Raw genomic sequence first — 27,891 nt, 5'->3', positions numbered from 1 at the left:
GGACGGGCCCGAGGCCGGTGCCGCGGGTGTCGTGTCCCCGAGGGCCGGGCTGGCACGTGGCCCCGGTGCCTTCGGGGCCGTTTCTCTCCTACCTCGCAGCGGTGCGGACCGGGCGGCCTCTCGCCGGGCTCGGCTCCCCCGGCTCTGGCTCCGCTGCGGCTCCTGCTTTTCCTTTTCAAGGCGCTGCTCTGGCGCCGGGCCCGGCCACACGCGGCTCTGATTGCAAACAGACCGAGTGCCCGGCCACGAGGCACGGGCTCCCCCCGGGCTCACCGGGACAGCGTCCCGGCAGCCGGCGGGTGACAGCACAGCAGGCACAGCGCCGGCTCTCGTTACGGGTGCTTTTATTCAATGTTACTCGCAGACCCTGCGCCCGGGTCAGGCACCACGCACCACCGCAGCCCCCAGCACCCACAAACCCAGGGGAAAAGCAAAACGCAGCCCGTGGGCCCCGCGGCAGGGCCGGGCGGCTGCTCCGGGAACACCGGCGAGATGAGCTGGCCAGGAGCTGGAAATGGCCTTCCAGGGATTTAACTAAGGCCAGAACCCACAGTGCCAGGGCAGGGGGGCTCCAGGAGGGGGCAGAGGCCCCGTGAGATGAGGGCTGAGCCCCCACGGCACAGCGAGCACCGGCCTGGCTCGGGGCAGCCCCCGGCCGGGGTCTCAAGGGGAGAGCGAGTGGCAGGAGCGTGGCCAGACCCCCAGCCCTGCAGCAGGGAGGATGCACTCAGGAGGGTCTTGGGCATGGGGGAAGGTCTGAGCCCCCCTGCCCTGGCACACACAGCTGGGTGCCAAAGCATCTCTGCTGCACGAGAGGCAGCAAGTGTGGGTGGGTGCCAGGCCCAGGGCTGGCATGTGCCCACCCCCTGCCCGGTGCCAAGGGGGCCCGTCCTGCGCCGGGAGCGCTGCCAGCACACGGGGCCTGGCAGACCTGCTGTCTGGGAAGAGCCACGTGTCCCAGCCCCTGAGCACGGAAGCTGTCAGCACCTGAGGCTGGGCAGGGAAAGGGGAGCAAAGCTGCGGGCAGGGAGATGCCACAGCCTCCCCGGCACCTCTGCTGTCCTGAGAGGCTGCTTTGGGCAGGGAGGAGGGGTCCTGGCTGCCTGCAACGCCCTCGAGATCCACATGCTCGCCCAGGAGCTGCCTGGGGGTGGCGAGAGGGCAGCCTGGCCCCTCAAGTTAAGCCTTGGTTTCCCAAGCCAGGGGCCAGCATCACAATAATGCCACTCAGCTCCTGCGGCGACTACGGGGCTGCCCTGAAAGGGAGCGAGGAGGAACTGGGGAGGGCTGGAGCCTCCCCTGCCCGGCTCCACAGCCTGGCAGGGGGGCCCGATGGCAGGAAGCTGAAGGGAGGAGGGGGAAGGGACAAGCACCACTCCTGCTGCTCGAGGGTTTGCTCTGTATTGGAGTCAGCCGGGCTAGGTCCGGGGCAGGCTGCACATCTCGCAGTGGTCGGTGCCTGGCTGGTTCATGAAGGTGCAGTGCTGGCAGGCCCACATGGCCGCCGAGACCGCGTGTGTCGAGCTGCCCATGGCACCGTACTCCTGGAGTCCTGAGATCTGGACACCGACTGTGCCTGTGAGAGAGAGAGAGCCTGGTCAGAGCCAGGGGGACCTGCTGGGACCAGGCAGGTCCTCACCTCAACCCAGACCATGTTCTCTGTCCTGATCCACCTGAGGTGCTGCCTTCTCCTCCAAGGCCAGCCCCCCTGGGGTGCTCCCCAGTGGTGGCAGATCTTGGTACCCGCAGCTGAGCACTACAGATCTCACACTGCAGCCCCCCTGCCCCACTCCCTGCTCAGTGCAGTGGGGACTGCTCAGGACACGGAACAGCTTTTCTCCTACCCAAGCCTCCAGTGGCCTCCCCGGTGGCTTGAGAGCAGCACCGTGTGGCCACCAGCCATCTCTGCCCAGCCCTGGCCCAAAGGATGAGGGACAATGGACCCCTCCCCCAGAGTGACTGCTCCCCAGAGTGACCCCCTCTCTTACTGCAGAGCTGCTCAATGGTGGCCCACTGCTCTGATTTTTTCCAGGTCTGTGCTAGCTCCTCATTCTTGGTCCTCACGGCTTCCAGCAACAAGCTGATGCTGTCCTGGAAGCCAGAAAAGAGAAATCAGCACTGGACACTCTGGTGCCCAGGGAATTGCCTCCCTGCCCTCCTCCACCAGCCACAGCAACACAGCACTCCGAGTTGCAGCCACTTCCCCCTTTGATTTCCCCCAGTGAGGCTCCTGGACAGGGACCAACATGCAGTTTATCCCCAACATATCCCAAAACTTCCCCTCCCTCTGCATGGAGCAGCTTATCACCCACGGCTGCCCCGTGCCATGCTGGCAGTGCCAGCCCCCATTGCTGGAGCTCTCTGGTGTCCTGTCCCAGCCCTGCCAGCAGCTCCAGCCTGATCTCCAGCCGCCCAGGGTCAGCCCAGCCACCCTGCACATGCGTGTTCCTCAGCACCCTCCAAGCCTCTCCCAAACACGCGGCCCTTCCGCTGGCCCCGGCAGATGGGAACCAGCAGCTGCCAAGCCCCCGTGCCCGGCCAAGAGCAGCACAGCCAGGAAGGGGTCGCTGAGGCCTGGAGGCTCTGATCTCCTTATCGTTACAACAGGAATTTCTGGTTCTCAGATATTCTACAAAATGTTTCCCAGCTCTGGAGTCGCAGCCAAGTTGGCAGTGTCTGACCACCCCCCCCCTCACTGCTCCAAGCAGCGTGTTGGGAGCTCCTGCTCTAGCCAGGGGGCTTGGGTTTCGCTTTTTAAACCTTTTCCCAACAGCTCAGCCTGGAAGAAGAGGCCTTGGGGCCAGCTGCACAGCCTGCCCTGCACCACAGCCAGCTGGGGGACACGCCGGGGGCGGCAGCCTGGGTCAGTCACCTCCACCCCACCAAGAGCTCCCCTTCCTCCCCATCACGTACCCGCAGAGGCATGACCTCGTTTGTGACCAGGAAGAGGAGCAGGTGGAAATCGGAAATGATGTCTAGGAAAACAGAGGAAGTATTTTGGGACAGGTACGTGGCCAAGCTGTGGAAGTCCTGCAGAGAGGGGAAAGTAATAAAGAGAAGTCACTTCCCCCTTCATGGTAAATTTATTTTCCTTATTCAGACCCACCAACAGACCCCGTAACATTCCCATCTCTTTTGGGCATTGGCTGTGGTGTGCAGAGACCCTCCTGAAACCAGCTCCCAGGCTGGCTGGCCATGCTGCAGCCAGCAACTTCCAAGGAAAAGGATCTTTGGGCCCACACGAGTTCCAAGCACCTGACCACTCCCAGTGCCCACCGAGCAGATCCCAGCCCCTGGGAATACTGAGCTGGGGCCTGTGGGCTCCTTACCTGAGTCTCTCCCAGCACGTCGCGGTTCTCGATGGGGAATGGATTTTGAGAAATAGAAAACGTGTAGACTGGATCCTTGGGGAAAGTCGTAGTAATCTAAAGATCCAAGAAAGGCCGATCAGAGCCACTGGCAGTGGGAGAGGCAAGTGGGAAAGGGGAAGCAAGGCCCCTGAGAGCCAAGAGCAGCCACGGCTGCAGGTTAGAGCTTGGCCAGGGAGGGAGAGAAACAACCAGAGCAGGTCTGAGGGCTGCTGGCATTGACACAGACATTCCCATCAGCACACCTTAACTCCTGGGAATCGCTTCTAACAAAGCTGGAGCACAGCAGCCCTCTCTCCACAGTCATCGGGATGCAGCAGCTCCCAGGGATGTCACCCTGGGGGTCACCTTAACACCCAGGGGTGGGTGGGGAGAGCGTGGCCCCCATGCCTGGCCATGGGGTACCAGGGCACTGCTCAGGTGCCCAGGAAACACCTTTGCCCTTCATGAAGCAAAGTCACCCTGTGCTCTGGGTGCACTAACACTGCCCCCTCCCTGCACCCTGAGCCAGAGGAATGAGAATGGGGTAACACAACACTGCACCATCTTATGCAGCTCACAAGCTGGTCCCTGGGCCACCTGCTGGCATTTAAACCAGTCCTGACTCCCAGCTTTGGTGTCAGGCACTGACTGGTGGGCCCTGTTGGTGAGGCCCTTTGTCAGCAGAGATGCAGAAAGACCTGTCAGTATTGACTGGAATAACTTTTTTTTTTTTTTTTTTCAAGAGGGACAAAACAAGATGCTTCAGAAATGCAGCTTTACAGACTGCTCCTAAGTGCATGTTCCATCAATCTGTTTTCATCTTAATTACACCCCAGGTAGCCCAGAAACAGATGCCTTTACTCCTTGAGTAATAAATATGCTGTGGAGCTGCTGACTGGCATGGGGTGTCTGAGGGCCCCACACAATGGGCCCCTTGTCCCAGACATGATGTGGCTCTGTCACACGTCCCAGCATCTGATAAGTGACAGACAGAGCAGATAGTGAAGGGGGAAGAGGGACGAGGCAGTGGAAGCCTCCTGGCTGCCAGCTCCCCCATGCCCGCGGGACACTGCCTGTGCCAGGGGCAGCTGGACCAGACCAGTTGCTCCGGGTGGATTTAATCGTTGTTGGCACCATCTCTAACTCCAGCAATATCATCTGTCATCCAAATTATTTGCTCTCCTGCCTGCCACACCGTCACAGTTTCCTGCCAGAGGGCAGAGCCGTGCCCCGGTGCCTGGCAGCGCTGGCTCACGGGCAGGCACAGCCCAGCCAAGCCAAGCTGTGCTGGAGCCTCAGCTCCCTCCCCCAGGAAAAGGCATTTCTGTACAACCTGGGCTGCTGAGTCACTGAAAGGAGCTGGATTCTTAATTGCTGCTAAGAGACAGACAACTGGAGCTCACTAATTAGCTGCCTGTGAGGTGGTGCCCGGCACACGTATCCGTGGGGCTGGCTGCTCCCCTGCCAGCTGGGAGCTGGGATAAGGCACCAGGCAGCACCTCCGAGTTCCCTGGCACTGCACCCATCCCCAGGAGGGCAGCAGCGACTCTGCAGCCGCTGCACTAGAAATGCCTGGCAGGGGAGGGGAGAAAGGAAGAAAAATCCATCCTGTCAATCACCTCCAGGGCAAATCTGAGAGGTGGGTTAAGAGCCTCACTCCGCCCAGACCATCTCCTGCTGCAAGAAGCCAAGGACAAGGAGCACTTACGTCTATGATGAGGTACTCAACCGGGAGCGGGCGAGCCAGCTGCGTGATCTCGTTGCCAAACTTGTCTATGTCCTGAAAGAAGAAGAGTCTTATTGTTCCTCAGTCTGGAAGCAGTGTGAAGCCTAAGGGATCCAGCCCTGGAGACACCCAGGCAGGAGCGCGGGGATCCTCAGCTCTGGCAGATCGCTGAGGGTGTGGAAAAGAACCTGCTGGTGCGTGGCTGGGTGCTGCAGAGCTGCCCAATTCCCAGCAGCTCCTCAGGGGCTGGAGATCTCCATAAGTCCACACTCCAGGCCCTGGATTCCCTTGTGAGCCAAGATATCATGTGGTCACAAGCCACCTTGGTCTTGTTTGCCTCAGTCACCACCACCAGAGAGGATCCTGGCACCATCTAAGAAGTGTAAATGCCATTTAAGGAGCAGGGACTGTCTGAAAAGGGAGGGACAATGAACGCTGCATCTGCTTCCTCAGCCAAGCAAACCTGACTTACTGCAAAACTCGCCACAAGTCTCTGATCCAGCTCTTCCCTGGGAATTGGGAATCCAGGCCCTTCCTCATCCCCCGACCTGCAGAGCCGTGTCTCACGACGCATCAACTTGTTTTGCTTCGCCAGACGAATTGAACGTAAAGTTTAATTATGGAGAAAAACGGCCAGCATATGTTCATTAATCATGAAATGACAATTAGACTTGATTTATGTCAAACACGCCGAGTTCAAACACAGCTTCAGGAATAAATTCATGAGAACTGACACTTTTCATTAAAGATTCTGTAAGAGGGGGTTGTGTTTTCTACCTAAATCATCACTTAACATGTTATAAATCATTCATGGAGCCCCATATAAATCACACGCCCATAATTTCCAATCAGGGACCTTACACTGAAGTTTACATTCCCAGAGCTCTCAGCACTCCCAGTGGCTGGAGGCAGATCCAGAGCCACCACACACCAGTGGCACCATCACCCTGACACCTCAGTGGCTTTGGGGGACCTTGGTGACAGGCCGTGACCCCCGGGGGGTTTTGAGCAGCATTCCTTGGGCTGAGGCAGCCTCAGGACGAGCTGCCCAGGGCTGCCAGCCTCCTCTCCCAAGCCGTGGTTCCTCCTGGAGCACAGAGCACAACACTCCCCACTACCAGCCTGTCTGGGTTGCCCTGGTGTTTACACAGCAGAGCTCTCATGCTCAGCGCTCCCAGACGGACATCACCCCAGCAGGCTCCAGCACGCTGCTCCCCTGCAGGCAACAGCCCCCCTTCCTGAGCCCCCTCCCCAGGCATCCTCTGGCCCCAGGAACCATTCCCTTTGTAACAAAAAAAAAATAAAAAATCTACCTTCTAGCCTTTGAAGCTCCTTTTAAAAGCAATTCCGATAAGGATCTGCTCTCCTTGAACATGACAGGTTGTTGGCCCTGTGGTTATTTCAGCAACGAGCCTGGTGGCTCGTGGCCTTAGATCTCTCTGGCTCTGACAGGAGCAGGAGGAGACGTGGAGCCTTTTTGGGGAGATCACAGGACACAAAGCTAACCTGCTGCTAGATCTCGGTGATACGACAAGAGTCAGGAATCAAATCCAATCAGACCGAATCAGCTTCCCAAACACAATCCTGCCCCTGCAAGAAAGAACCTGCAACAACTCACACGTAATTAGCCCATCTGGAATTCATTTTCAAATCTAATTAAGTTCTAATATGCAGAAACATTTTTCCAGCACCTGTTCGCTTTAATCTCCGCCTCTGGGGATTTCCATGCTAAATGCCTTTTTTTTTTTTTTTAAAATGTCAGGCTACTGAGGCCCTCAAGACACACACTAGACTGGTACTACCCAACTGGAACCCCCCTGAGCCAAGGCCCTGTCCAGATCCTACCCCTCCCCAGAGAGAAAAGCCCCTCCTCCAATGCCAGCACTCTTCTCCAAGCCCTACACACCATTTTTATTAGGCAATTATATTTTAAAGTCCTTAACAAACGTTAAGCTGGGAGAAAGACATCTTCATCCCCAGCTTGGCAGTGGTTGGGGCCTCTCAGCATGTTATTCCTGCAGCTTCAGAGCTCGAGACCCCCCCAAAGCCACGGACGCCCACGTGCTGCAGCAACAGCTCCAAAGGGAGGCCAGGAAGGGGTTAATGGAGGCACAAATATTTGGCTCCTGGACAAAAATCCAGCAGCAAGGCCTGGAGGATTTGGACAATGAATCAAGATTTGGACAGGACAGGAGCAAACTGGAGATTGCATCAGGCACTGCACTTTAGAGCCTTTCTGACAGCCCTTTGGAGGCAGGAGCTGCAAGAGGACGGGGTCAAACAGGGAAAAGGCTGGATGATCCCGCAGGGATCACGGCCGGGCTGCGCACACCTGGCGGTGGGAGAGGCACCTGTGAGGCTTCAGGATGGCTGAGATGAGGGTGATGGGAGCAGCCAAGTGAGGAGCCTGGGAGGTGCCAGCCAGGAGGGAGGCTCCAGATTTCCCTCTGCCTATTCCCAGCGCTGTCCCGGGCAGTCCTGCCCTGGCAGAGAGCAGCTGATGCACAGAAACGAGGTGACTTTCCTAAGAGCGAGCGATAGGTCAGTGAGAGTTGAAACCCTTCTCAGGAGGCTCCTTGTGAGCTGACCACACATCCTCCTCCCTGGACCAGCTGGGACATTCAAGGCTAAGGCAGCTTTTCCAGCCCAACACAGCCTGTTGGGAGGAGGCCAGCCAGGGGAAGTCCTTGGCTGTTAGTGACAGCTCCCCACAGCAGCCTCCCTGCAGCCTGGACACTGTGTTTTCCCTGGGAAGGAGGATTTGAGGGAACGGGTAGAATCAGCACATGGCACACTGGGGACAGCCTGGCTCAGAGGTCCCCTTGGCTCTAACCAAAGCAGTGTCCTGGCTCGGGGCTCTCCCAGGGCTGGTGGGACCTCCCATCACAGCAGACAGGCCAAGGCTCAGACACTGTCTCAGCCATTGCAGGATCCTGCATGTGCTGTTTTATGAGGGCAAAAGGCTCTTTCCCAACAGCAGTGCCACTATGAAGGGCTTACACCATCCCAAAATCTCTGGGGGATATAAGGGCAGCTGTGAAATGCAATTCATTGCACAGATGACATCTCCACGTTTGCACTGAGCCGACATAAATACCTGTGATGAGAGACAAAGCCAGCCAGGCCCCAAATCCAATTATTCAAGTGTTTCCAAGGGTCTGTAAAACACAGCAAACTCGGTCCCCCATCTGGAGGGAGGATGAGGTGCCCGTGAAGCTGAGGGTGGAGCAGAGCACGTGGGTCTGCAGGGAGCAGAGTTGGGCAATGCAGAGTTATGGGCTTGGTGGAATGACCACAGGGAGCTGGGAGCAAGAGGACAGGGATCACTGGGGCACTGAGCACCAGCTGTGAGCAACTGCAGCTCTGAAAAATCACCCCATGGGTTGGAAGGTACATCCTTGGTGAAATCAAAATCAATATGGTTATTTTCTAGAACCAAATGGACAAAGGAGGAAGCTTCTCACGGGCACAAGATAAGAAGGGGAAGTGACTCTATGTACCATTCAACTGGGCTCTTTCTCACACAACCAAGAAACAGGGTGCAGTGGCCATTGCAATGCTGCTGCCTTCACTCACAGAGAGCAGTTCCTCCCTGTGTCTGTGTCTGGACAAGAGCGACTCCTTCATGAGTTTCGCTGCACTGAACACCCCGAGCAGCGTCTCCGCGTTGCGCAACGTTTGCGTTGGAAACAGCGCTGAGACGCCCCACGGCAGCCCGGGAGGCCAAGGGGGATGTTTTCCTTCTTCTGGCTAATCCTACCTGGAAAGACGACTCGGAGCAAAGGAACTTGTACTCATGGTCCCCAAAGCCCTCGACTTTCACGTTAGGAGCAGAGCTCCAGCCTTCCCCAGCCAGGAAAGCCGCGGTGCAGGCGGGACGCGCGCCCCGCCAGCTCCAGCGGGGTGGGTCCTCTGCAGGGCCAGGGGCCAACGTAAAGAGAATGGTAAAGAAATACAGAAATCACAAGGCTGAGGAAAACGCCCAACCTCCCGAGGCAGGACATCACTGGTGCCATTGGCTTTCCCAGTTCTGAGGAAGAAAAGCCCATCTCTGCTAACACACTGCGAGGTGGGTCATGCTTGGGCAGGATCAGCTGCAGCCCCAGGGGACGGGGCAGCCCCTGCTCCCACCTCCACTCACACAAAGTGTGGTGCAAACCATGGAAATCCAGCTGGATGACCAAAGAGAGCCCTTTTATGATTCTGTGATTCCTCTCCTGCCTGCAGCACGGGTCTTCACACCCCTCCTGCACCTGCAGCACCAGCCATCCAGATGCATTTCTGAGCAGTCGTGGCCGCAGTAACACCCTCCCCTGGCAGGGCAGGCACGGGGCAGGCTGAGCAACATGACTGAAGTGCAGTTGTTGGCTTTCCCTTCACTGCAGATGCAAACAGCAGCACCTTCTCCTGCTCCCAGAGCACAAGGTGAACCCACTGCCTTCCCCTGCTGCAGACAGGAGAGTTTCATTGATTCTGCCTTGCATCTGGGTGCATAATTGTTCTATAAATACCTCCACACTGCACAAACATTGGCCTTCTGGTTCCCATCCAATTAGAATAAATTTGTATAGCTCCTTTCATCCTCAAGGGCTTTTCAAATGAGCACTTGTATATTCCATAGAAATACATACATAGACTTTTTTCTCTACCAGTGATGGTTTCTCAGTCCCACACAAAATGCAGCGACTGCTCAAAAGTGCAGTTTTCTACCCAAAACTACTGGGGGGACAGCACAGAGGGAAACCCCCATATCGAGGGCTGGGGCCAAGCTCCTCAGCTCCTGCAGCTGCAGCAGAGAAAGGGGGAGCAGGAGCCTGCTGTCCTGTGCCACAGGGCCAAGCACAGGGCTCCTGCTCCTCATCCTGCATTTAACCAAGGCTTTGACACCATTGTTGTCACCAACCCAGTAACTATGAGGTAGTGTCTCTGACCTCAAGCCTCACACATTTAATTAGACCCCAAAGGTTTTCAAAGCCAGGAGTGACTAAGCTTTCCATTGATCTAAGAACATTCCAAAAAAATTAAGAGATCCTACGGCCAAACACGTTGAAGGCTGAAGGACAATCCCACCCGCCAGAGCAGTCCTCCAGCCTTCCTTGAGCACATCATGAAAAAGCCAATTACAGAGAGAAGTTATAAAACATATGAAATAAGCTGCAGCCTGACCCAGTGAATCAGTGGCTCATGGAAATTTCCATGGAAGGCTGGAGCCATCAGTTCACATTGTGTTTATCTCCCTGCTCCAGATTACGGATGGGAGCGAAGACCTTATGGGAACAACTGCTGCCTTCCTGCTCCTCCAAACACCCAGGGTGGCCCACATGTGGGACACAGACCCATGGGACCTCCTGCAAGGCTGCACCCTGGCTGTGGCACAGCACGGGATCCTCCGGAGTGGGACCACAGCACGCCAGGAGATGATCTCATCTGCACAGCCAGGGCCAACCAACCCTTGCACAATCGAGCTCCCCCTGTATCTGAATCAGACCTGACTTATCAGCTCCTAAGAGCCACCAAGGAATAAGGCACAGATTCCCAGATTCCATCTACCTTGCCCCTGAAGCTCTGGATCTAGCTGAGAGCTGTTGCTCATTTTCAGGTGGTGTCAAGGCAAGGCAGCAGCTCAGCACTGAGGGGTGGAGGGGGAATGACAGTGCAATTCATCAGGGCCAGCACTTGCCAGCTCACAGTGCACAGGAGTGTGCTGACCAGCCCAATTCCTGGTGCTGAGGCATAAAATGCTCATTCCTGTTGTCCCAAAATTAAGGGAGCTCTGCTTATCCCAAATCCTTAATGGTAGCTTCAGAACAGGCTGAGCAGGCTGTGAAAAGCAGACACAAGAATAGTATCACTGATTTGAGTGATGGATGGCTAATTAGTTGGCAAGCAGTGTCATTAATTAATTAATTCTTCTGTCCTCGCTCACGGGGCACCAAGATACACATGTCTGGGAAGCAGTGCCATGAGCCTCTGCAGAGATCCTGTCCCCAGGCTTCAAATTCAGCCCTGCAGGTAGAAGGGGGTAGGCCTGAAGATCTCCAGAAACAGCTGTCAGGGGAATAAGGACAGTCCCCTTGTCACTAAGGAACTGCCCAGACCCAGAGCAGGCAGGTCACCAGCAGAGCTCACACACACCCTGGTCCTGTTCTGAACACCTTCCCTTCCATAAAGGGAGCAGGCCTGTCACTGCCCCCATTTATGCTGGGAGACATCCTGTGCTTGTAGAGGGGAGAGAGCTCAACTCAGCTGGGGATTCAAATGCACTGAGGAGCCCAGCAAATGCTGCCAGCAAAGAGGGAGGAGCAGGTGGGTTCAGGAGCTCTTGGTGCATTACTGCAGACCTCGCTTGGAATCACAGGAAGTTAAGGGTTGGAAGGGACCTCTGGAGATCATCTAGTCCAGCCCCCAAGAAGCTGGGTAGCCAATGGCTACTACTGCACTGCAAGTTTAGGAGAGGAAACGGAACCCTTGTGATTGCTGCACAGACACATGGCGAGTGGTGACTGCTGAAAACAGTCCAGACCTCAAAGACATCCCTTCTTAAGCCAGCACACTGGTTTCCTGCAGCTTTCCCCAGCCCAGGCAGGCAGCCCTTACCTTGTAGAAGACATCAGGCACATACTGCTCACTGCTGGACTCCTTGGCGTAGCCCAGCTCCGGCGCGTCCCGGCAGGGCAGCAAGCACTCGTCCCGGACCAGAGCCATGCACTGATTGGAGACCTGGTAGCCCTCGAAGTGGACCTGGTTGTCGGGACCACCTGGAAGAGAAGAGGCTGGTTCAAAATCCCCCATGGGAGCCATGTGCTTGCTGTAACTCCAAGAGGCACCACTCGGAGAGCATTACACGTGATGGTCTCACTAACAGCGACGCGTAAACTCCTGGGAAGTGCTTGGAGGCAGGAACCCCCCTCCAAGCTCTACGTGTATTTATTAGCACACATTTTTCCCAGCTAGCTTAACAGGACAGACCCCTGCAGCAACAGCACTTTGCCAGCAGCTCAGAGGAGGCTCCTGATAGCATCAGCCTCTCATCACCCTGCAGGTACCTCCTCTCTTTCCAAACAAAAACCAGGCACACAGCTCCTGTGGGCCTGTTTGATTTCCAAGGAACTCTGATCTGCACAATCAGGGTTGGTCACCTCCTAATGTCAGGCTTAAAAAGTGTTTTCTCGGCCTGTAATGGATGGTTTGGTGGAAATCTGACATGGAAAGTAGAAATTAAGACCCTGGCTCACTGATAGATCACATGCTTGGCACTTTCATTTGCATAATGTAAGCAACATCAGGTCATATGTCATTAAAATACAACTGGAAAGAGAAGATAGAGACAGATGGTAGGAAAACGTTACTATTTCCAAACCTAGGAATTCAGGAGGGGATAGGAATTAATCCGTGTAGAGGATTTAAAGGCAAAGTTGATGCAAACTATCCAAATATATTTATACAGCACAAAAGGAAGGAATCAAGTATTTAAATAGAAACCTGATGGGCTGATTTAACAGAAGAGAATGAAATTATCTGGAACAGAAAAGAGGAAATATTTGTTTTCTACCCTTTGATCTCTAACCTCAATCACTCACAGCTCCAGAACAAATACTCCTAGAAAGTAAACACAGACCAAGACACGGGGAAGGCCTGAACAAAGCTGGCCATCGTGTTCCCAGCAGAACACCTTGTTTAAAAAAACAGAAGACTGAAATACATACAAAAAAGTGAGTGAGACAGACATCTATCATTAATGAAAGATGGATGTGTTGAGCAGTCTGGCATGCAGAGGCAGCGTCTGCTTCCTCGGGTCTGTTAACCAAAAAGAGAGTTTTCACTGCAAAAAGGCTCTGGGAACGCTTACAAAACCCGGGCTCAGAGGAGGCAGCACAAGATCACACTTTCAGTTTTCACACTGGATGCTCTTTGGAAGTCCTGCGTTATTTTCATTGTGTTAAACAGACCCAGAACCCAGCCTATCTGCTCCAGGGGAATTTTAAATGGATACATGTGTCACCCTGTGGAGAAGGGCAGATTAAACTGCTAAGGCTCTGACTGTCCTGGCACATGCCAACATCTGCCCTGGCAGCCCAGACCATCCCAGGGGGCCTCTGGAGACTCACAGTGAGCACAGCTCACAGCAGAGGTGACAAAGCACAGCATTTTTCTGGCTGCTCTGTTTTGTTCAGGCAGGCAAAAAAACCAAACACCAAACCCAGGTTTCCATGCATGGAAGAGCACAGCATCCTACGTCAGGGTTTCCCTGACAGCCACACAAGGGAGAGAAAGGTCCCTCCTTGATGCTGAACCAGCCAAAGTAACTTTGAGGTTGCTGTGGTTCTGCACTGCCACTTTCAGGCAAGGGAATTTTGGAGCTTCAAGACAGGGAACAGAAAAGGGAGCAGCAGTGACTGCCCTGCCTGCGGGCAAAAAATGCTTCCTGGGTTGGGTGGGAGATGTCCCAGGTCTGAGCCTCAGTGAAGTCTCCTGCAAGGGAAAGGCTGAATAATTGTAGGGAAGACAGCACCAAGAATGGAAAAGTATTTTCCTTGACAGAGCAAGGAAAACCCCTCGTTAAACTGGACAGATGGGGACCAGGAAGTCTGACTTCTGGCAGAGCTGTATTTTCTTCTTTTATTAACAAGAGATAACTCATGTGCAACCACAAGAGCTGAGGCCAGTTTGTACCTGTAGCCACAACTGTGACAAACTTGGATCCAAAATGACCATCTGGAGAAAGGCGACAGATGTTGGGCTGCTGGTTCTGAAAGTTCCCAGCTGTGATGCACTCTTCTGCACTGAGATAATACGTGTCCTGAGGGAAGAGCAGCAATGTCAATACAAAGGACAACGCGACGTAGCCCAGACCTATTTCCCTGGTCTGCAGCCAAAGAAAACTACCAACACCCTGGTGGAACAAGCTTTCGTGGAAAGCTGCTCCAGAGACTGGGAAAAGAATGTGACATGTCAGCTCTCCAGCCCCGACAGTCTCTTGGCAGGACTCTTCTAATTTCTGGTTCAACCCACCTTTACACACCTTTTTTTTTTTTCAAAGAAAGTTTCAGTTTCCAAACAGGGATATCAGGGATTTCACAATTACAGGAAGCTGAGAAGGCCAAAGACTGAGGACTCAGGCCTCAAAGCCCTGCCCACAGGAACATCCTCTGAGTCACTTTTGCTCACTCAGTTTGCACCTCACACCACTCCACTCCCTCCCTCGACAGAATTTTCTTAATCCACAAACACCATTGTCCTCCAGCAGGGCGGGTGTGGGGCTGCAGGCAGCTCTGAGCGCCACCCCAACGGCTCCCAACCCTTACAGTGCTCTCTGACCTCAAGCTTCTTTTCCTTCAGAAGCTTTTGAAAAAAAACCAAACAAACCCACTTTACAAGAATTCCAGCGTCACTTCCAGCCCTGAGCTGCCCTGGCTCAGTGCTCTGCTGGCACAGAGTGGGTGATTACACAAACGCTCAGAACCAGCAGCTGGAATTAGCTGCACACTCGAACCTCACCTTGTTCCTGCTGTACCGAACAGTCCCCTTCCGTGTGTCTTCAGAGACCAGATCAGTAAATATCCAGCCAACCTATAAAGAAGCGTTATGGAGAAAGCTGCTTTAAGAAACACAGTAAAAAAAAAAAACAAAACACAACAAAAACCAAAACCACAACCCAAACTAGAAGGGAGCTTATACATTTTCTCCTAGCAGGACAAGATGTTCTTGGCTCTCGCACAGCCCTGCTGTAGCTGCCTGAAGGAAATGGCTCTCCCAGCTGTGCTGGGCTCATTTGAATCCCATTTCCAGGAGCAGCGTTGCCAGCTGGCCAGCCAGGGGCACCTGCAGCTTTATGTTCACTATGGAATATTTTTTCATGGAAAGATCTGGAGGCTGCAAGAGGCCTCTCAGCCGTTACCTCCTCCCACCCACAGCAAAAAGCATTTCCTATGGAGCATTCAGAGCAGAGCAGCACGGGGAGCGCCAGCAGATGACAAAGCAGCTCACATGATCTCATTTTGAAGCTCGCAGTCACCAGTTAAGATAAAGCTCATATGTTCCCACTGGAGTATGATTCATTCCAAATCAAGAGCCTGCTCCGATCCAAAAAACACATTCCTGCCTTCTGCACTGTTTGCACATCGGAGCGTGGATGTGTGTGTACACACACACACACACACAGTGCCTGAGCCTTGCACACACAGTGCTGGAAACAGCTCCCCCAGTTTTAACCCTTTGGAGGAGGAGGAATTGCTGACTCAGATTCCCAGGCAGGCAAAACTCTGAAACAAGCAGCAAGTGACGTGTTAAGTCACATTGATTAAAAATACCTGATGTGAGGAGCAGAGGAAAAGCAAGGAAATAAATAACACACACACAGAAGCTTTGCCTCAGACACTGGCAAAAGTCTGAAGATCTTATCTTCAGAGAACAAAAGGCCTCACCACAGATGTTTACAGTCTGCTGTACTGAGCCTCTTCTGATTTGGGTTTTCTTTAGCAAGTCAAATCTTGTTTGTGTACATCTCATTCCTGGCATTCAAACCATACCAAGAGATTTCCCAAACCAGAAAATATCAGTACAGGTTTGAGAGGAGTCAGCAAACCAGTGGGTCCCACCAGCCAGACTGTAAGGGGAAAAGAGGAGGGAGGCTCAGCTGCTGGGGGACCTGCACCTCTACACCCAACTACAGATTAACCCTCTCCAACCTGCCTGAGCAGCACCAAGATAAAGGAGGCCACAGAGGAGAATAAAAAAACAAAACACAACAAAAACCAAGCAAGCAGGAGCCTCTGCTCCTGGAAGTGGAGCACCAATTCTGTCAAAAGGAAGAACAAACTTGGAAGGCAACTCTAGCTACATCTGTGCCAAATTAGCACTCACCGGGGAGATCCTCCTATCTGAGCAGAAATAAAGAGAAAATTGTGTTTCTGCTCCTTTGCTACTCCCTTTGAAGTAATTCATGACAGAGCAGGGCTGACTGCAGCAGCACAGCCCTGCCAGACACTTGTGCTCAGGAAAACACTCTCGTTTTGCTTCTCATACCTAAAAGCATCATGAGCTACCCACACTAAATTGACATTTCGGGTATGCCCAAACGGTCCTGAATAATCCCCTGGAGCTGTGGAGAGCTGCTGGGGACTTTCTTCACTGCCACACAAAGATACACAAGATCCAACAACATCCTGACCTTTCTCAGTCCCAGCTTTGCGGCGATCTCATCCACAACCTCAGCTTTTGGGTCTTCCAGGATCTCCAGGCTGTTCTGTGTACCAATCTGCAGCAAAGAAACACTTGCTAAAAGACAAAGTAGGAGAAGCCATGGTACACTGAACCATTGTCAGGGCAGAGGGTGGCAGCAGAGCTCTGGGTTTCCCCACTGACCAGTGTCACCCTGGAGACCTCCTCTCCTCCCAGCCCCATCCTGCTGGAGCTCATCAGGACAGTTTGCAAACTACGTCGGGGTTTATGAATGAAAGACTCCGCATTTACAAACAGGCCATTGCTGCTCCCCAGCACTTTGGAAAAGACAAGAGGTGATCTAATTTTTCCAGAGCTCTGGGTTCAACCTGCCAGCTCTGTACTGGTGTTTTGTTGGTTTGAATCTTTGAGATGCAGAAATCCAGGGAATCCAAGAGCCCACGCCCAGGCCTTCCCCCCACGCTCTGGAAAACACGACTCCATCTGGGTGCATTCCAGAGGCCAAGCTGCCTCATGTGGGGAGATGCTGTGTCCAGAAGCACAGCAGATTCCCTGCCAGGACAGCAAAAGCTTCCTGGCTTTCACTGTGCCCAACCAGAAGCACATGAGCAGCCCCACTGCACAGCAGCAGGCTCAGCTCTGCTCCTGCTGGGAAGAAAGGGGAGGATTTAGAAAAGGTTTTAAATTCTGCTCTATCACTCACACACTCCAAAGATCCAACTGTTCTTTTCCACTGACATCTCTGATGTGTTTTACTCTAGCAACCCCGCAGAAATCATCAGGAGGGTGAACACACATGACCCACCGTGGTATGTTTGTACACATCGTGTCTGCACTCAGGAAAGTGACTTTGATCAGCGGTGCAGAAGCCAGGAGGCAAACTCAGCTTCAAGCCGAGCCTTGTGTTGTGGGCAGAGTGGCTTTTCCATCTCCATTCTCAGCTCTGACACCAAATCCAGCCCTCGGGCTCCCCGGGAGGCGGGGCTGGGCGGCCCGCTGGGCGCTGTGCGCGGTGCTGGGCCCCCCCTAGTGGGGGGACTCCGGGCTGCTCCTCAAACCTCCTCCTCGGCCTCTCCAGCCACGCAGCAGCTTCATCTCTGTCTACATTCAGCTGCTGGAATTATCCCAGAGAGCTGATAAGGAATCGAAGCACGGGCTGCAACTTTTTTTCTTTTTCCCTATTTGTTTTCCATACCATAACCTGGGAATTCCAGTAATCAAAGAAACAGGGAAATGGCTTCAAAGTCACCCTAGCTTTCCATCATAGAATCATGGAATGGTGTGGGCTGGAAGGGACCTTCAAGGTCATCTAGATCCAACCCCCCTGCATGGGCAGGGACACCTCCCAGCAGCCCAGGCTGCTCCAAGCCCCATCCAACCTGCCCTTCAACACTGCCAGGGATGGGGCAGCCACAGCTTCCCTGGGCAACCTGGGCCAGGGTCTCACCATTTTCAATCATCCAAGCAAAGAGTAATGTAAAATAAAGTATAAAAGTATCACTTTCAGTGGCAAGAACCAACAGTGATGTTCAAGATACAAAATCCCAACATCTTTTTCCCAGGACTGTTTTCCTTATGGAGCTGCAGTCAGAAGTAACTGCGTGAGGCTTCCCAAACACAGCAAGTGTTCCTGTGTTCCCTGCTGATCCCTGGGGTGCCACAGCACCCTGCTTTTACCTGGGGGGGTTCATAGATGGCAGCCACCTCTGCCCGGATGCCCAGGGGGATGTCTTTGTGCTCCGTGTACCGCCCGTACAGATACCCCAGGTGCTGGTTTCCCGTCTTCCGCCAGAAGTCGAGGAATCGATCTGCAATGGTGTGGTTCTCAAACATGATGTTGTCAACATGCCTGTATTTCTGTTTGACAAAGTTCAGGTGTCAGGGCGTCCTCCACTCGCTCCGGTCACTCTGCCCAGCGCCAATTCCTTCCCCAGACTCCCGCTGCCTGGGACACACGCCGCCCCTTCCAGCTCTGGATCCAGAGCAGGGACTGGGAATGCTCCCGCCCTCTCCCCTCCGCTGCCTTCGCTCCTCTGCCCAGCCAGCAGAACTGGCCACGGGCTGGACTGTGGGGAAGCCCTGAGCACCCCCAGCACCCCGTGAGCTTGGCCCTTGCCCCACGAGCCTTTGCAACTGAAGACAGTGACATCTATGAGGAACAAGAGGAAAGAGTGGGTGGCCTTTTGGATCCCAAGAAGAAAGAGAGTGGAGACTGATCACTAGTGGTGCCAGCTCAGATGTCCTCCTCATTAAGGGGAAACTGCTGAACCAGATCCACCTTGGAGCCCTTTGCTGCAAGGACTGAAGAGCTCAGCAGCCATTTCCTCAACAACTGCCAATACACAAAGGCTTTTTGCTCCAAGTTGGCTGCTCTTGAAGTCATTTCTCCAAGTCAAGTCCCTTCTCAGCTTTAAGCAGAAGGGCTCCCACGAGCTTGGTCTCACCTGTCTATTGAGGGTGATGGCACTTGGCTGACACTTGGTGCAAATGCCTTCTGGCCAAGGAGGGTGCCCTTCACAGCCCGATTTGATCTTGCAGCTGATGTTTTCCAGGGCAACAAATTTCCCCCTGCAAGCAGGAAAAGAGAAGGGTGCTGTCAGCACAGTAGATGCTTCTCAAAAAAAACCCAAGTGGCTAGAATTATAACAGAGGAAGCAGGGCAGAGGTGACATGGTGGCATCTTCAGAGGATCTCAAAGCAAAGTCCCACTGGGGGAGGATGTTCCATTCCTGCTCTCCCCAGGCAACCTCTGCTGCCCACTGATCCACGGAGGTCATGAGGCCCCTGGCCCAGCTCCTGAGCAGGTATTAGAGCAAGAGCAGAGAAGAAAACTCATAGGATCCTGCTTAAATAATTTATGCAGCACGTGGGAAGTGATAGATGACACTGGCAGGGCAAATCAGAGCTCCTTTCATGTGCAGAAGGCTTCCTGCAAAGGGAAGTTCTCTTCAAATCAAAGCATTGCAGCCTTGAGCTGCATCTCACAAAGACATCAGAAAATCCCAATGGCACTTAGGGATAGGGGAGAGAAGGTGACACCTCTGCATAATGTATTTAAAGGAGCTGCATTTCACAATACAGTGGGCTCCCTGACAACACCCAAGGGGGTTTCAGATCCTTCACTGCACAGATGTGCCAGGAAGAAATGCTTCTTCCAGTGCTCTGCTCAGCACCGTGTCCCACAGCATCCTCCATCCCACAGGGTGGGACCACTTCTTTCCCAGTTGGAGGGTGGTGAACCACAGCACCACGAAAGGAAAGGGTTTCCCTAAGAGCACAGGAAGCATGTGACAGAGCAGAACCAGGCCCTGAGCAATGTCAGCCTCCTCTTTCTGTGCTGCTCACGTTTGGAGGTAATTAAAGATGTTGGTGGATAAAAGCTCCCCAAGGCCAGCACAGTCCCAGTGTCTCTCCACAAGATTTGAGACCCAGGCTCAGAGCTTGGTGTAATTAGGGAACCTCTTTCCTTCCATCTGGCCTTCTCTTTTCTCTGTCTTTCCCCCTCCCATCTTATTTTTTATTTACTGTGCTGTTTTCTCCTCACTTTGCCATTCAATAATTGTATACAACACTACTCTGGTGAGACCTGCCTGTACTTCCACTGGTATTTGAAGGAAAAAAAAAAGCAGGTCCAACTTGATTCCCTTAAAGACAAGATATTTTCTTACTTGTCAGCCCCTCCGGTCAGCTTCCTGATGTAGGCATGGAAGGACATATGCTTCACAGGGGGTTCCAGATGGTTTAAATAATCCTCATCGAAAGGCTGCCAAAAACCAGCACAGAAAGAAAAGGCAGGTCAGGCACCTGTCTGCTCATACACTGATCATTGAACAAATGGATGTTCTAGAGTCAACCCCAATCGCTCTCAATGTGGAAACAATCAGGAAGATTTCAGCTCATTTTCCAGGCAGCTCCTCCTGTGACAGGAACAGCAGGGCCCACAACAGCCTGCTCAGTTATCACCTCCTACTTTTGTAACAGATTGGCTCCACAAATCAGGAGGAGCCTCAAAGGCAAAGTGCTTTTTTCCTTTTCAATATCAAACGGCAAACAAAAAGCCCAGCTGCTCAAACAAGGCCAAAGAACTTCCCAGCCCACGGCAGGGAACTGCCATCCTGGCTGGCAGGGACTTCTGAGGGATCGCTGCCTCCTGCCGTAAATCACAGAGCCCAGCACATTTGTAGGTGTCACTGGAGCTGCCTTCAACCTGAATAATACATGGATAAAATGGGAAGTGCTGGGATACGTGGAACGAGAGGATCCAGAGAATATATTGGAGCTTTTCTAAAGCACTTTCTGTTAAATTCATTACTGTAGAAAACAAAAGCAGTAACCAGAAAAAAAAACAAACCAGGGTCACAAAGGCCTGTAGCTTCAGTGATCCTGGATGGGAGCCTGCACCTTTGACAGTGCACAGCAGGCCTCTGACCCAGAGCTGCCATCCCTACCTGGGCAGCTCTCTGAGGGAAAGCATTCCAACTGGAAAACTGAATCCAAGTGGGTGTGTGACTTTGTGGAGCACCTTCTCGTTGCTCTTACCTCCAGTGGGACACAGTGCACACATTTACCCAGGGGGCCGTGGCGACACCTGCGTGAAGAGAAGGAGCCGCAGTGTGAAATCCTGCTAAATCAGGGAAAAGCCCAACTGCAGCAGTTCCTCTGGACCCAGAGGTGTGCAAGGTTTGTGCACTCACATGGCTCTGAGAAACCCCCACCCCCCCCCCACCCGGGAATGTTACAGAGGGGTCCCCACAAGGTCATTTCACATAAAGAGACAGCAACAGCTTCAGGCTCGATCTGAGAGCCCCAGGTGAAGACCAGACACCCCAGCCCCCCCAGGCCCGTGGGTCTGACCCTCAGCTCTGCTCCCTGAGCAGCCGCGTGAGCCCCGCTCAGGTCACGGCTGCTCAAGTTTTACAGCCCCACAACGGGGTCGTGTTTCAGTGCAAAGGATTTCAAACCTACGTCAGAGGGCTGGCCCGGGGGGCTGAGCAAAAAGGCAACTAAAACATTCCCCCTTTATCAGGCACTAGAGGATGGTCTGGAACAAACAGGGAAGTATGTGTTCAGCGGGCAGATAAAAACCTGCTGGGTAAAGTTACCAGAGGGGGAAATATCTCCTTTTGTGGTGACGTCTTGGAAAGAAACAACCCCAAACAACAACAACAACATTCCCCCAACGTCTGCCCCACCACAAGGTCAGTGGGAGTTTTCAAAGGCAGGGCCCTAGGGAGGAGCAAAGATGTTGGCTCTGGTGAGGACAAAACGGATGGGATCCAGCTGCAGCAAAGGCTTTTAAGAAAGGATAGTGGCAGATAATGTCCAGCAAGGACCACTAAAGGCTGCTAATACAGCCAGCCCAGCACCAGCATCCCCTCCTGCTCAGATTGATCTGCACTCACAAACACAGGAACAAGCCCAGACACACTCTTTTTCTCATAAATATCCACTGCTGAGTTTTGGCTCCCTGCTAAGAACAATACCTTCATTTATTCTGGTGAAAAATGTGGTCTAGTGAAAGACAATGTTCCTGCCGTGGAGTGGTGGGTTTTGCCTTTGTTTCAATAATGTGACACTTCCCTCATTTATCACCAGCCTGAAAAGGTTAGATAGGATTTTTCCACCTAAAGGCTCTGTTGTCTCCAAACTTCCTTGCTGCTGCAGCACTAAAGATAAACCATATGGCAGAGAAGACAACGGGGAAGGGCAAGAGGTTCTGTTTCAAGGGAGAATTCTTTAAAATTTTCACTCAAGGCCTTTCAGAAGAGACTTTGCAGCCCCAAACCAACAACCAGGACAGACACCAGGCCAGGAGCCAACTGGGACATTGTTAACGATGAGCAATAAAACCCAGCCAGACAGACAGAGGAGATTTTAGTGGCATCAGTGTAGATTTACAGCAGTATTAACTCACCATTGCATTATTACTTCTACCAAACATACAAGCGGCTTTGTTTACCTAAGCTGCTCGCAGCTCAGGGGGTTGGCAAAGCTGGACTTGGTTGAGTTTCTGTGAGCAAAATGGACTCTCGGGTTTCACAGCAAGGTTAGAAATGCATGTGATGGAAAGGAAGCCAAAAACCAAGTGGGCAGAGACCTAAGTCCCACTTCCACCTCTCTGCCCTTGGATACCTCCACTCATTCCCTTCACTGCTGTGTTCTTCCTTTACAAGGAGTGGCTGGATCTGAAGACACATCAAATGCTCCTGCTTAGGACCCCCTGAATGAGGTGCTGCAGACAGAGATCCAAGCCTGTGCCACAGAATCATTTAGGTTGGAAAAGACCTATAAGGTCATCAAGTCCAACTGCAGGATCTGCCCAAGCAGGAAGAGGCTGCAGAGCAACCAGAAACACTGACCCAGCTCAGGTCTCTGCTCTGCCAGAGGAGCTGCCCATGATTTAGGAACCAAACCTGACCCTGATGCTGGCTGGGTGACACTGAGGCAGCTGCTCCAGCTGCTGCCCTGTCTGTGCCTCTCCTGGGAGATGAGACCTGGCCCTGCCACCCTGGGATCCAACCATCAAGGAGCTACATATGGAGAACATATGGAAGAGAAGCTGCTGCAGGCCCCTGCTGATGGAGCAATATGGCACACGCTGAGCACAACCCAGGGCTGCTCCACAGCACCAGCTGCCAGGACATCCTGGGGAAGAATTCAAAGTATTCATTCTAATCTAGTGAGCCCCAAATGTCCTAGGAGCACAAAATACACGATCACAAGTCCCATAGCATGGGGTCACCTTGATCTGAACAATAGATGCTCTGAATGAGTCCTTCCTGGCAAAGACCCTGGGATTTTGGTATCAGCTTCCTTCCTTCACCAGAGCTCGATTTAACCTCCCAGGACAATGGCCAGGGCTGTTTTCCCTTGTGAACGTTTGGAAGGGACAGAGCAGTGGCTCAGAGGGCAGTTCCCAGGGCAGGTTTCCTGGCTGCTGCCTTCAGACAAGACCTTGCAAGCCCTGGTGAGGCCCAGACGTGTCAGCAGTAACAAAGCCCACCCCTACTCACAGCTGCTGGTCTCGATTTCGGTAAATCTTCCCATCCTGTTTGATCAGATACTGGTCGATCTCATCCTCCACCACCTGGGGGGCCCCCACAGGCCTCAAGCCCTGGGAGACAGAGGTGTCCATGGTCTCTGAGGAGGAGCCAGCTGGGCTGGAGGGGTAGAGGAACAGCATATCACCGTGCCTAGGGGTGGGGAAAAACAACACAGGGCTCTCAGGGCTTGCTGCTGGGGAACAGACCTCCTGGAGCCCAGAAGAACGTGTGGTTCATCACCAGCTGCACACAGACTGGCAGGCCTGGCTGCCCCAGGCCCCTCCATCAGCCACCTCTTCCTGCTGCTCTGCACAAAAAATGCAAATCTTTTCAACAGGAGACATGACTGAGGGAAAATGATGAAGGTGAAAGGAGCCTATGGAGAGAAGCAACAGATCCAGGAGGGAAAAAGGACTCTGGACAGTCCCTCGACTCACAGCCTCCCCCTCAGACCTGCAGCCCCCCCAGAAAAAGGAAAGTGTGAGGAAAAGCAGGGCAGAGGGAGCTTGCTGCAGGCTTTAGGAGAGCACATGGGAGGCCTGCTGCTGCCTCACCACAAGGAACAAAGGCAAGACAAGAAAGAAGCCAAGAAACTCCCCTCCCAGCACCCCCTGTCAGGGCTCACTTGATTTTCAGCAAGTTGAGGGATTTGTTTTGTGAAGCTGTGATCTCTCCTGTCCGGTTTCTATTGGTGTAGACGGAAAACCCATTATTTCTGAAACCAAATTCTTTTGCCACCTGAAAGAGAGAGAAGAATGACAAGGTTTGAGGTATCTCACACCCCCGGTCAGATGTAGAAAGCTGCTCAGAGCAAACACTAAGTTCAGGGAACATAAAACTGCAAAACTTCAGCTGAATTTACCCCAAAGAGAAAACCAGAAACATTTGGTGACACAAACAATCAATTAAAAAAAGCAACGTAAAGACAACATGTCTCTCACTCACACTACCCAAAGGCAGCATTTTATCTCAATCCAGGTGAGCACCATCACGACCAGAGCAGGGAAACTCTCCTCTCCATGATCCCAGTTCTCTCACTCCAGCCTCTCCAACTTACACCAGCCAAGTCATTCCCACCTTCCTATGACCAGAATTTATTAGACTGGATCTTCACCTCTGAGGATCTCCTGCCCTCTGCTCCACTCTCCCCTACCAGCTACTACACGAGTTTCACTCTTCCTGCTGTTCTTGTTTTCCTCCATTTGCCTCTTTTCTTCTGATGGAATTATCACAGAATCCCAGACTCGTTTGGGTTGGAAGGGACCTTCAATATCATCCAGATGCAACCCTTGCATGGACAGGGCCACCTCCCACCAGCCCAGGTTGCTCCAGGCCCCATCCAACCAGCCCTTCAACACTGCCAGGGATGGGGCAGCCACAATTGTGAGGAAATCACCCTCACAACAACCACCCCTCAGTCCCTAGGAAGGTTTTTTTCCCCACTCACCTTCTCCCCAGCTCAGTTTAAGGCCACTTGACTCTTAATCAATCAAACACCTTTTCACACCAATAGAAATTTTCATATTTGGCCACTTAAAAGATTTAGAAGTTTCTCTAGATGAAAAATTTCCTCCTAAATTATTAAGTTAATAGCCTTTATTTTGATTAAAATAAAGCAACTTCTCCTCGTCAAGGAGGAGATCTAAGTTAATTGCCAGCACAGAAGCAGCAATTTGATGCCTCTTTCATTTCAGCTATCCAGCTGCATATGAAATCCACCCCATGGATTCCCGTTTCAGCGTTAAAATCCACAGCTGTTCATGTGCATAGATCTTACATGGCAAAATGTGCTGGTTTTCTCTTTCAAGCAACCCCTGCACCAGGGAAGAAGCCCAAATGCTCCTTGTGCTCAGCTCAGCACGAGGAGATCGTTTTCCCTGGATCAACAGGCACCTCCAGTGAGTGCTGAGGCTTTTGTTCCGACTGCAGGATTGTTCCACAGGTAACATGAGCCCCTGCAAACCAGCAGCTTGTTCTGCTCAGGTTCCAGGGATTCTGAAAGCAAGGCTTTTCTTCCCGGGGTTGGACTGCTCAGAGGGGGCAGCAGGTGGCTCTGACCTGAAATCCATCAGGATTTTCACTTGGGCAGGTGGGGATTGTTGGGCATAAGCTCTGGACAAAGCAAATGGCTCACAGACAGCAGAGGGTCCAGTTCCCCCTTGTGGGGAAAGGAATCCCAGCTGACCCACAGGACTCCTTCAACAGGAACACAAAGTACTTCTCTTACCAAACAAAGAAATCCCAAGGGGAGGATTCCAGGTTACAGCAGAGCTCCAGGGGGGAAGCAAATGGAAAACTGCTCTCCCACAAAGAGCAAACTTTAAACACTGAGCAGTTCCATCAGACCAAGGAACCAGCTCCAGCCAGATCCAAACCCAGCAGCTCCAAACCCTCAACATCTTCTGTGCATCCCAGGCTGGAAACCTTTTCCTGGAGATCCCAGAGGCTCCCAAATTGCCTTAAAAGCTCACTTTAATCCCTTCCATGCTCTCTCCAAAGCCACACTGGAAAACCAGCAGCACAAAAAGCACATTAAAACGATATTAAAAATGCAAACCAACCAGCTGAGCTTCAACTGGAGGGGCCAGGCTCTTGCAGCAGGTTTGGCCACCAACCTGCTTTCTTGGGCCACTGTCAGTCAGTGTCTCCCTAAAAACTTGTCCTCCCCCAGGGAACATCCCAGCCCGGGAAACTCCAGCTGCAAAGTGCAGTGAGTTTCCTTCTTTAACTGTACTATTTTCTGTCAGCAAAACGGTTTGGGCTACAGCAAGAAAAAAACCTGTTTTCCATGAGAAATGCTGCTCCTCACCGCTGCCAGCAGGGAGAGCCACAGGGTTGGATGAGCCACAGGTGCTCCCCAAGTCCCACGGGAGCCCCACCGAGCCCCACGGGTGAGCAGGGAAGGCCCCAAGTACCTTCTTGAGGAACGTGGCCACCGTTTCTCTCTTCGTGGCCGTGATTCGCTTCACCCCTTCTGGCGACTGCACCCGGATGATCTGCAGGGGAAAGGGAACAGCCCCGTCAGTGCTGGGGGGCAGAGCCCACCCTGCCCTCATAGCACCCTCAAGGCTCCCCAGCCCACCCTGCTTCCCCCCTCCTGCTTTCCACGCTGCTCTTCACAGGGGCGTGCAAAGAATTCCTCTCCCGGTGTTTCCACGCTGCAGGACGGATCAGCCCCGGGCGCAGGGGGAAGGAGCTGGCACAGGGAAAAACCCCAACGCTGCTTTGCTTGCCCAAGCTCTGACCTCAGATGTGGAATTAAACTTTCAGGAGGGTGAATCAGGGCTTCCACGGGCGTGTTTCACCCAGTGCCAGCACCCGGACGCCGGCCCAGCTGGTGCTGACGGGCACCTGCAGCGTCACGGTGCTCCAGCCCGGCAGCGCCACGAGGCTCGGGCTGCTCCCGGGAAACACTGAGCAGCAGCCTGGAGTCCCGAGATGGGAAAAACAGGCAGGTTTTTTGAGGGGGGAAAAAGCCCGGGGGGCAATTCTGCAGGTACTGGCAGCGAAGTGGCAAAGGTAAATGTCCCGGCGCTGCTGGGGACAGAGAAGTGACGCAGGTGGCTCTGAAGAGCATGTTCCCCTGACGACACGTAACGCAGAGAAGGGACACGGGGGGGCACGGGGGCTGCCCCGCGCTACCTCGCAGGAGCCCCTTTACACTCTCCCAACCCTCCGCCCGGGAGGAATCCCGGTCTGGCGGCACTGGGGGCCTCTACAGCACCGATAAGACCCTTCCCCGGCGATATCCGCACCCCGGCCGGGACCGGGCACCTTCCCCCGAGCCGTCCCCGCCCGGGGCGGAGCAGGACCCCGGTGCCACGGTCCCCAAACCCCGGCGCTCCAAGGAGGGCACTTTGCTGGGGATGAAAACACGGAGATTCGGCCCAAGGCAGCGCTGCGGGGTCTGCCCGGCGCGGCCCCGGGCGCTGCGCTGCCAGCCGCTCCCGGCGGGACGCCCCGGCCCCAGACCCGGCCCCGCCGCGGGGCTGAGCGCGGCCCGGCCCCGCCGCCCCACAGGAATCTGCTGCCTCATCGCCCCTCCCCCCGGCCGCCGCCTCAGGCCCCACTCACGATGGTCTCCGCCATGGCGCTGCCCGCCCGGGCCCGGGGCTCGCCTCGCCGCCCGCTGACCGGCCCGCTCCGCTCCGCCGCCTCCCCGGCCCGCTCCCTGCGCCGCCGCCGTTCGGGCCCGGTGTCCCGGGGCCCGCGTTCCGCCGCCCCGAGGTTCCGGGGCGGGGCGGTGCAGCGCCGCAGCCGCCCCCCGCCGCCCCGGTGCCACCGCCGCGCCGGTCCCCCGCGCTGCCCCGGTGCGCTGCCGCAGCGGCCCCTCCGGCTCCCGCCGCCCCCGTCCTTTCGTTCCGCCCGCCATGCAGCCCCCCCGCTGCGAAGCCCGGCCCAGGCGTGGGGTCCCTGGGTGCCCCCCGCAACGGGGCTCGGGGAGGGGGCTCCCACTGGCCGGGCAGCAGCATGTGGGGTCCGCTGGGGTTTGGTGTCCCCCCCCCACCCCAAGCCCCCCCCACTCATCACTGACCTTACAAACGCTGTGGGGGGTGTGGGGGCTGCAGTGGAGCTGGGCAGGAGCGGGCCC

At 54.1% G+C, this 27,891-nt stretch overlaps 1 protein-coding gene across 1 annotated transcript; it reads right to left on the bottom strand.

Moving 5' to 3' along the window:
* Nucleotides 1–327: 327 nt before the first annotated feature.
* NPLOC4 (NPL4 homolog, ubiquitin recognition factor) lies at nucleotides 328–27,581 on the bottom strand. Its single transcript, XM_051634806.1, has 17 exons — nucleotides 27,375–27,581; nucleotides 26,216–26,296; nucleotides 23,926–24,038; nucleotides 23,271–23,450; nucleotides 20,797–20,845; nucleotides 19,926–20,020; nucleotides 18,702–18,825; nucleotides 17,935–18,114; nucleotides 16,247–16,333; nucleotides 14,575–14,646; nucleotides 13,750–13,876; nucleotides 11,674–11,834; nucleotides 5,059–5,130; nucleotides 3,330–3,425; nucleotides 2,914–3,030; nucleotides 1,989–2,091; nucleotides 328–1,576 (listed from the first exon to the last, which is right to left on the bottom strand). The coding sequence occupies exons 1-17, from the start codon at nucleotides 27,387–27,389 to the stop codon at nucleotides 1,419–1,421; spliced, it is 1,830 nt and encodes a 609-aa protein (XP_051490766.1). The 5' UTR covers nucleotides 27,390–27,581; the 3' UTR covers nucleotides 328–1,418.
* Nucleotides 27,582–27,891: the final 310 nt, after the last annotated feature.

Source organism: Apus apus, chromosome 17 (genome assembly GCF_020740795.1).
Source record: "Apus apus isolate bApuApu2 chromosome 17, bApuApu2.pri.cur, whole genome shotgun sequence".
NCBI classification, from domain to species: domain Eukaryota; kingdom Metazoa; phylum Chordata; class Aves; order Apodiformes; family Apodidae; genus Apus; species Apus apus.
This window is presented reverse-complemented; position numbering and strand designations above follow the sequence as displayed.

Bases quoted from the DNA above. Each gene is read 5' to 3' on its own strand.
- NPLOC4 (XM_051634806.1), bottom strand. The intron at 24,039-26,215 runs GTACTTGGGGCC...TCTCTCTTTCAG, and splicing joins TGGCCACGTTCCTCAAGAAG to GTGGCAAAAGAATTTGGTTT. The intron at 1,577-1,988 runs GTAAGAGAGGGG...TCTCTCTCACAG, and splicing joins CACCATTGAGCAGCTCTGCA to GCACAGTCGGTGTCCAGATC.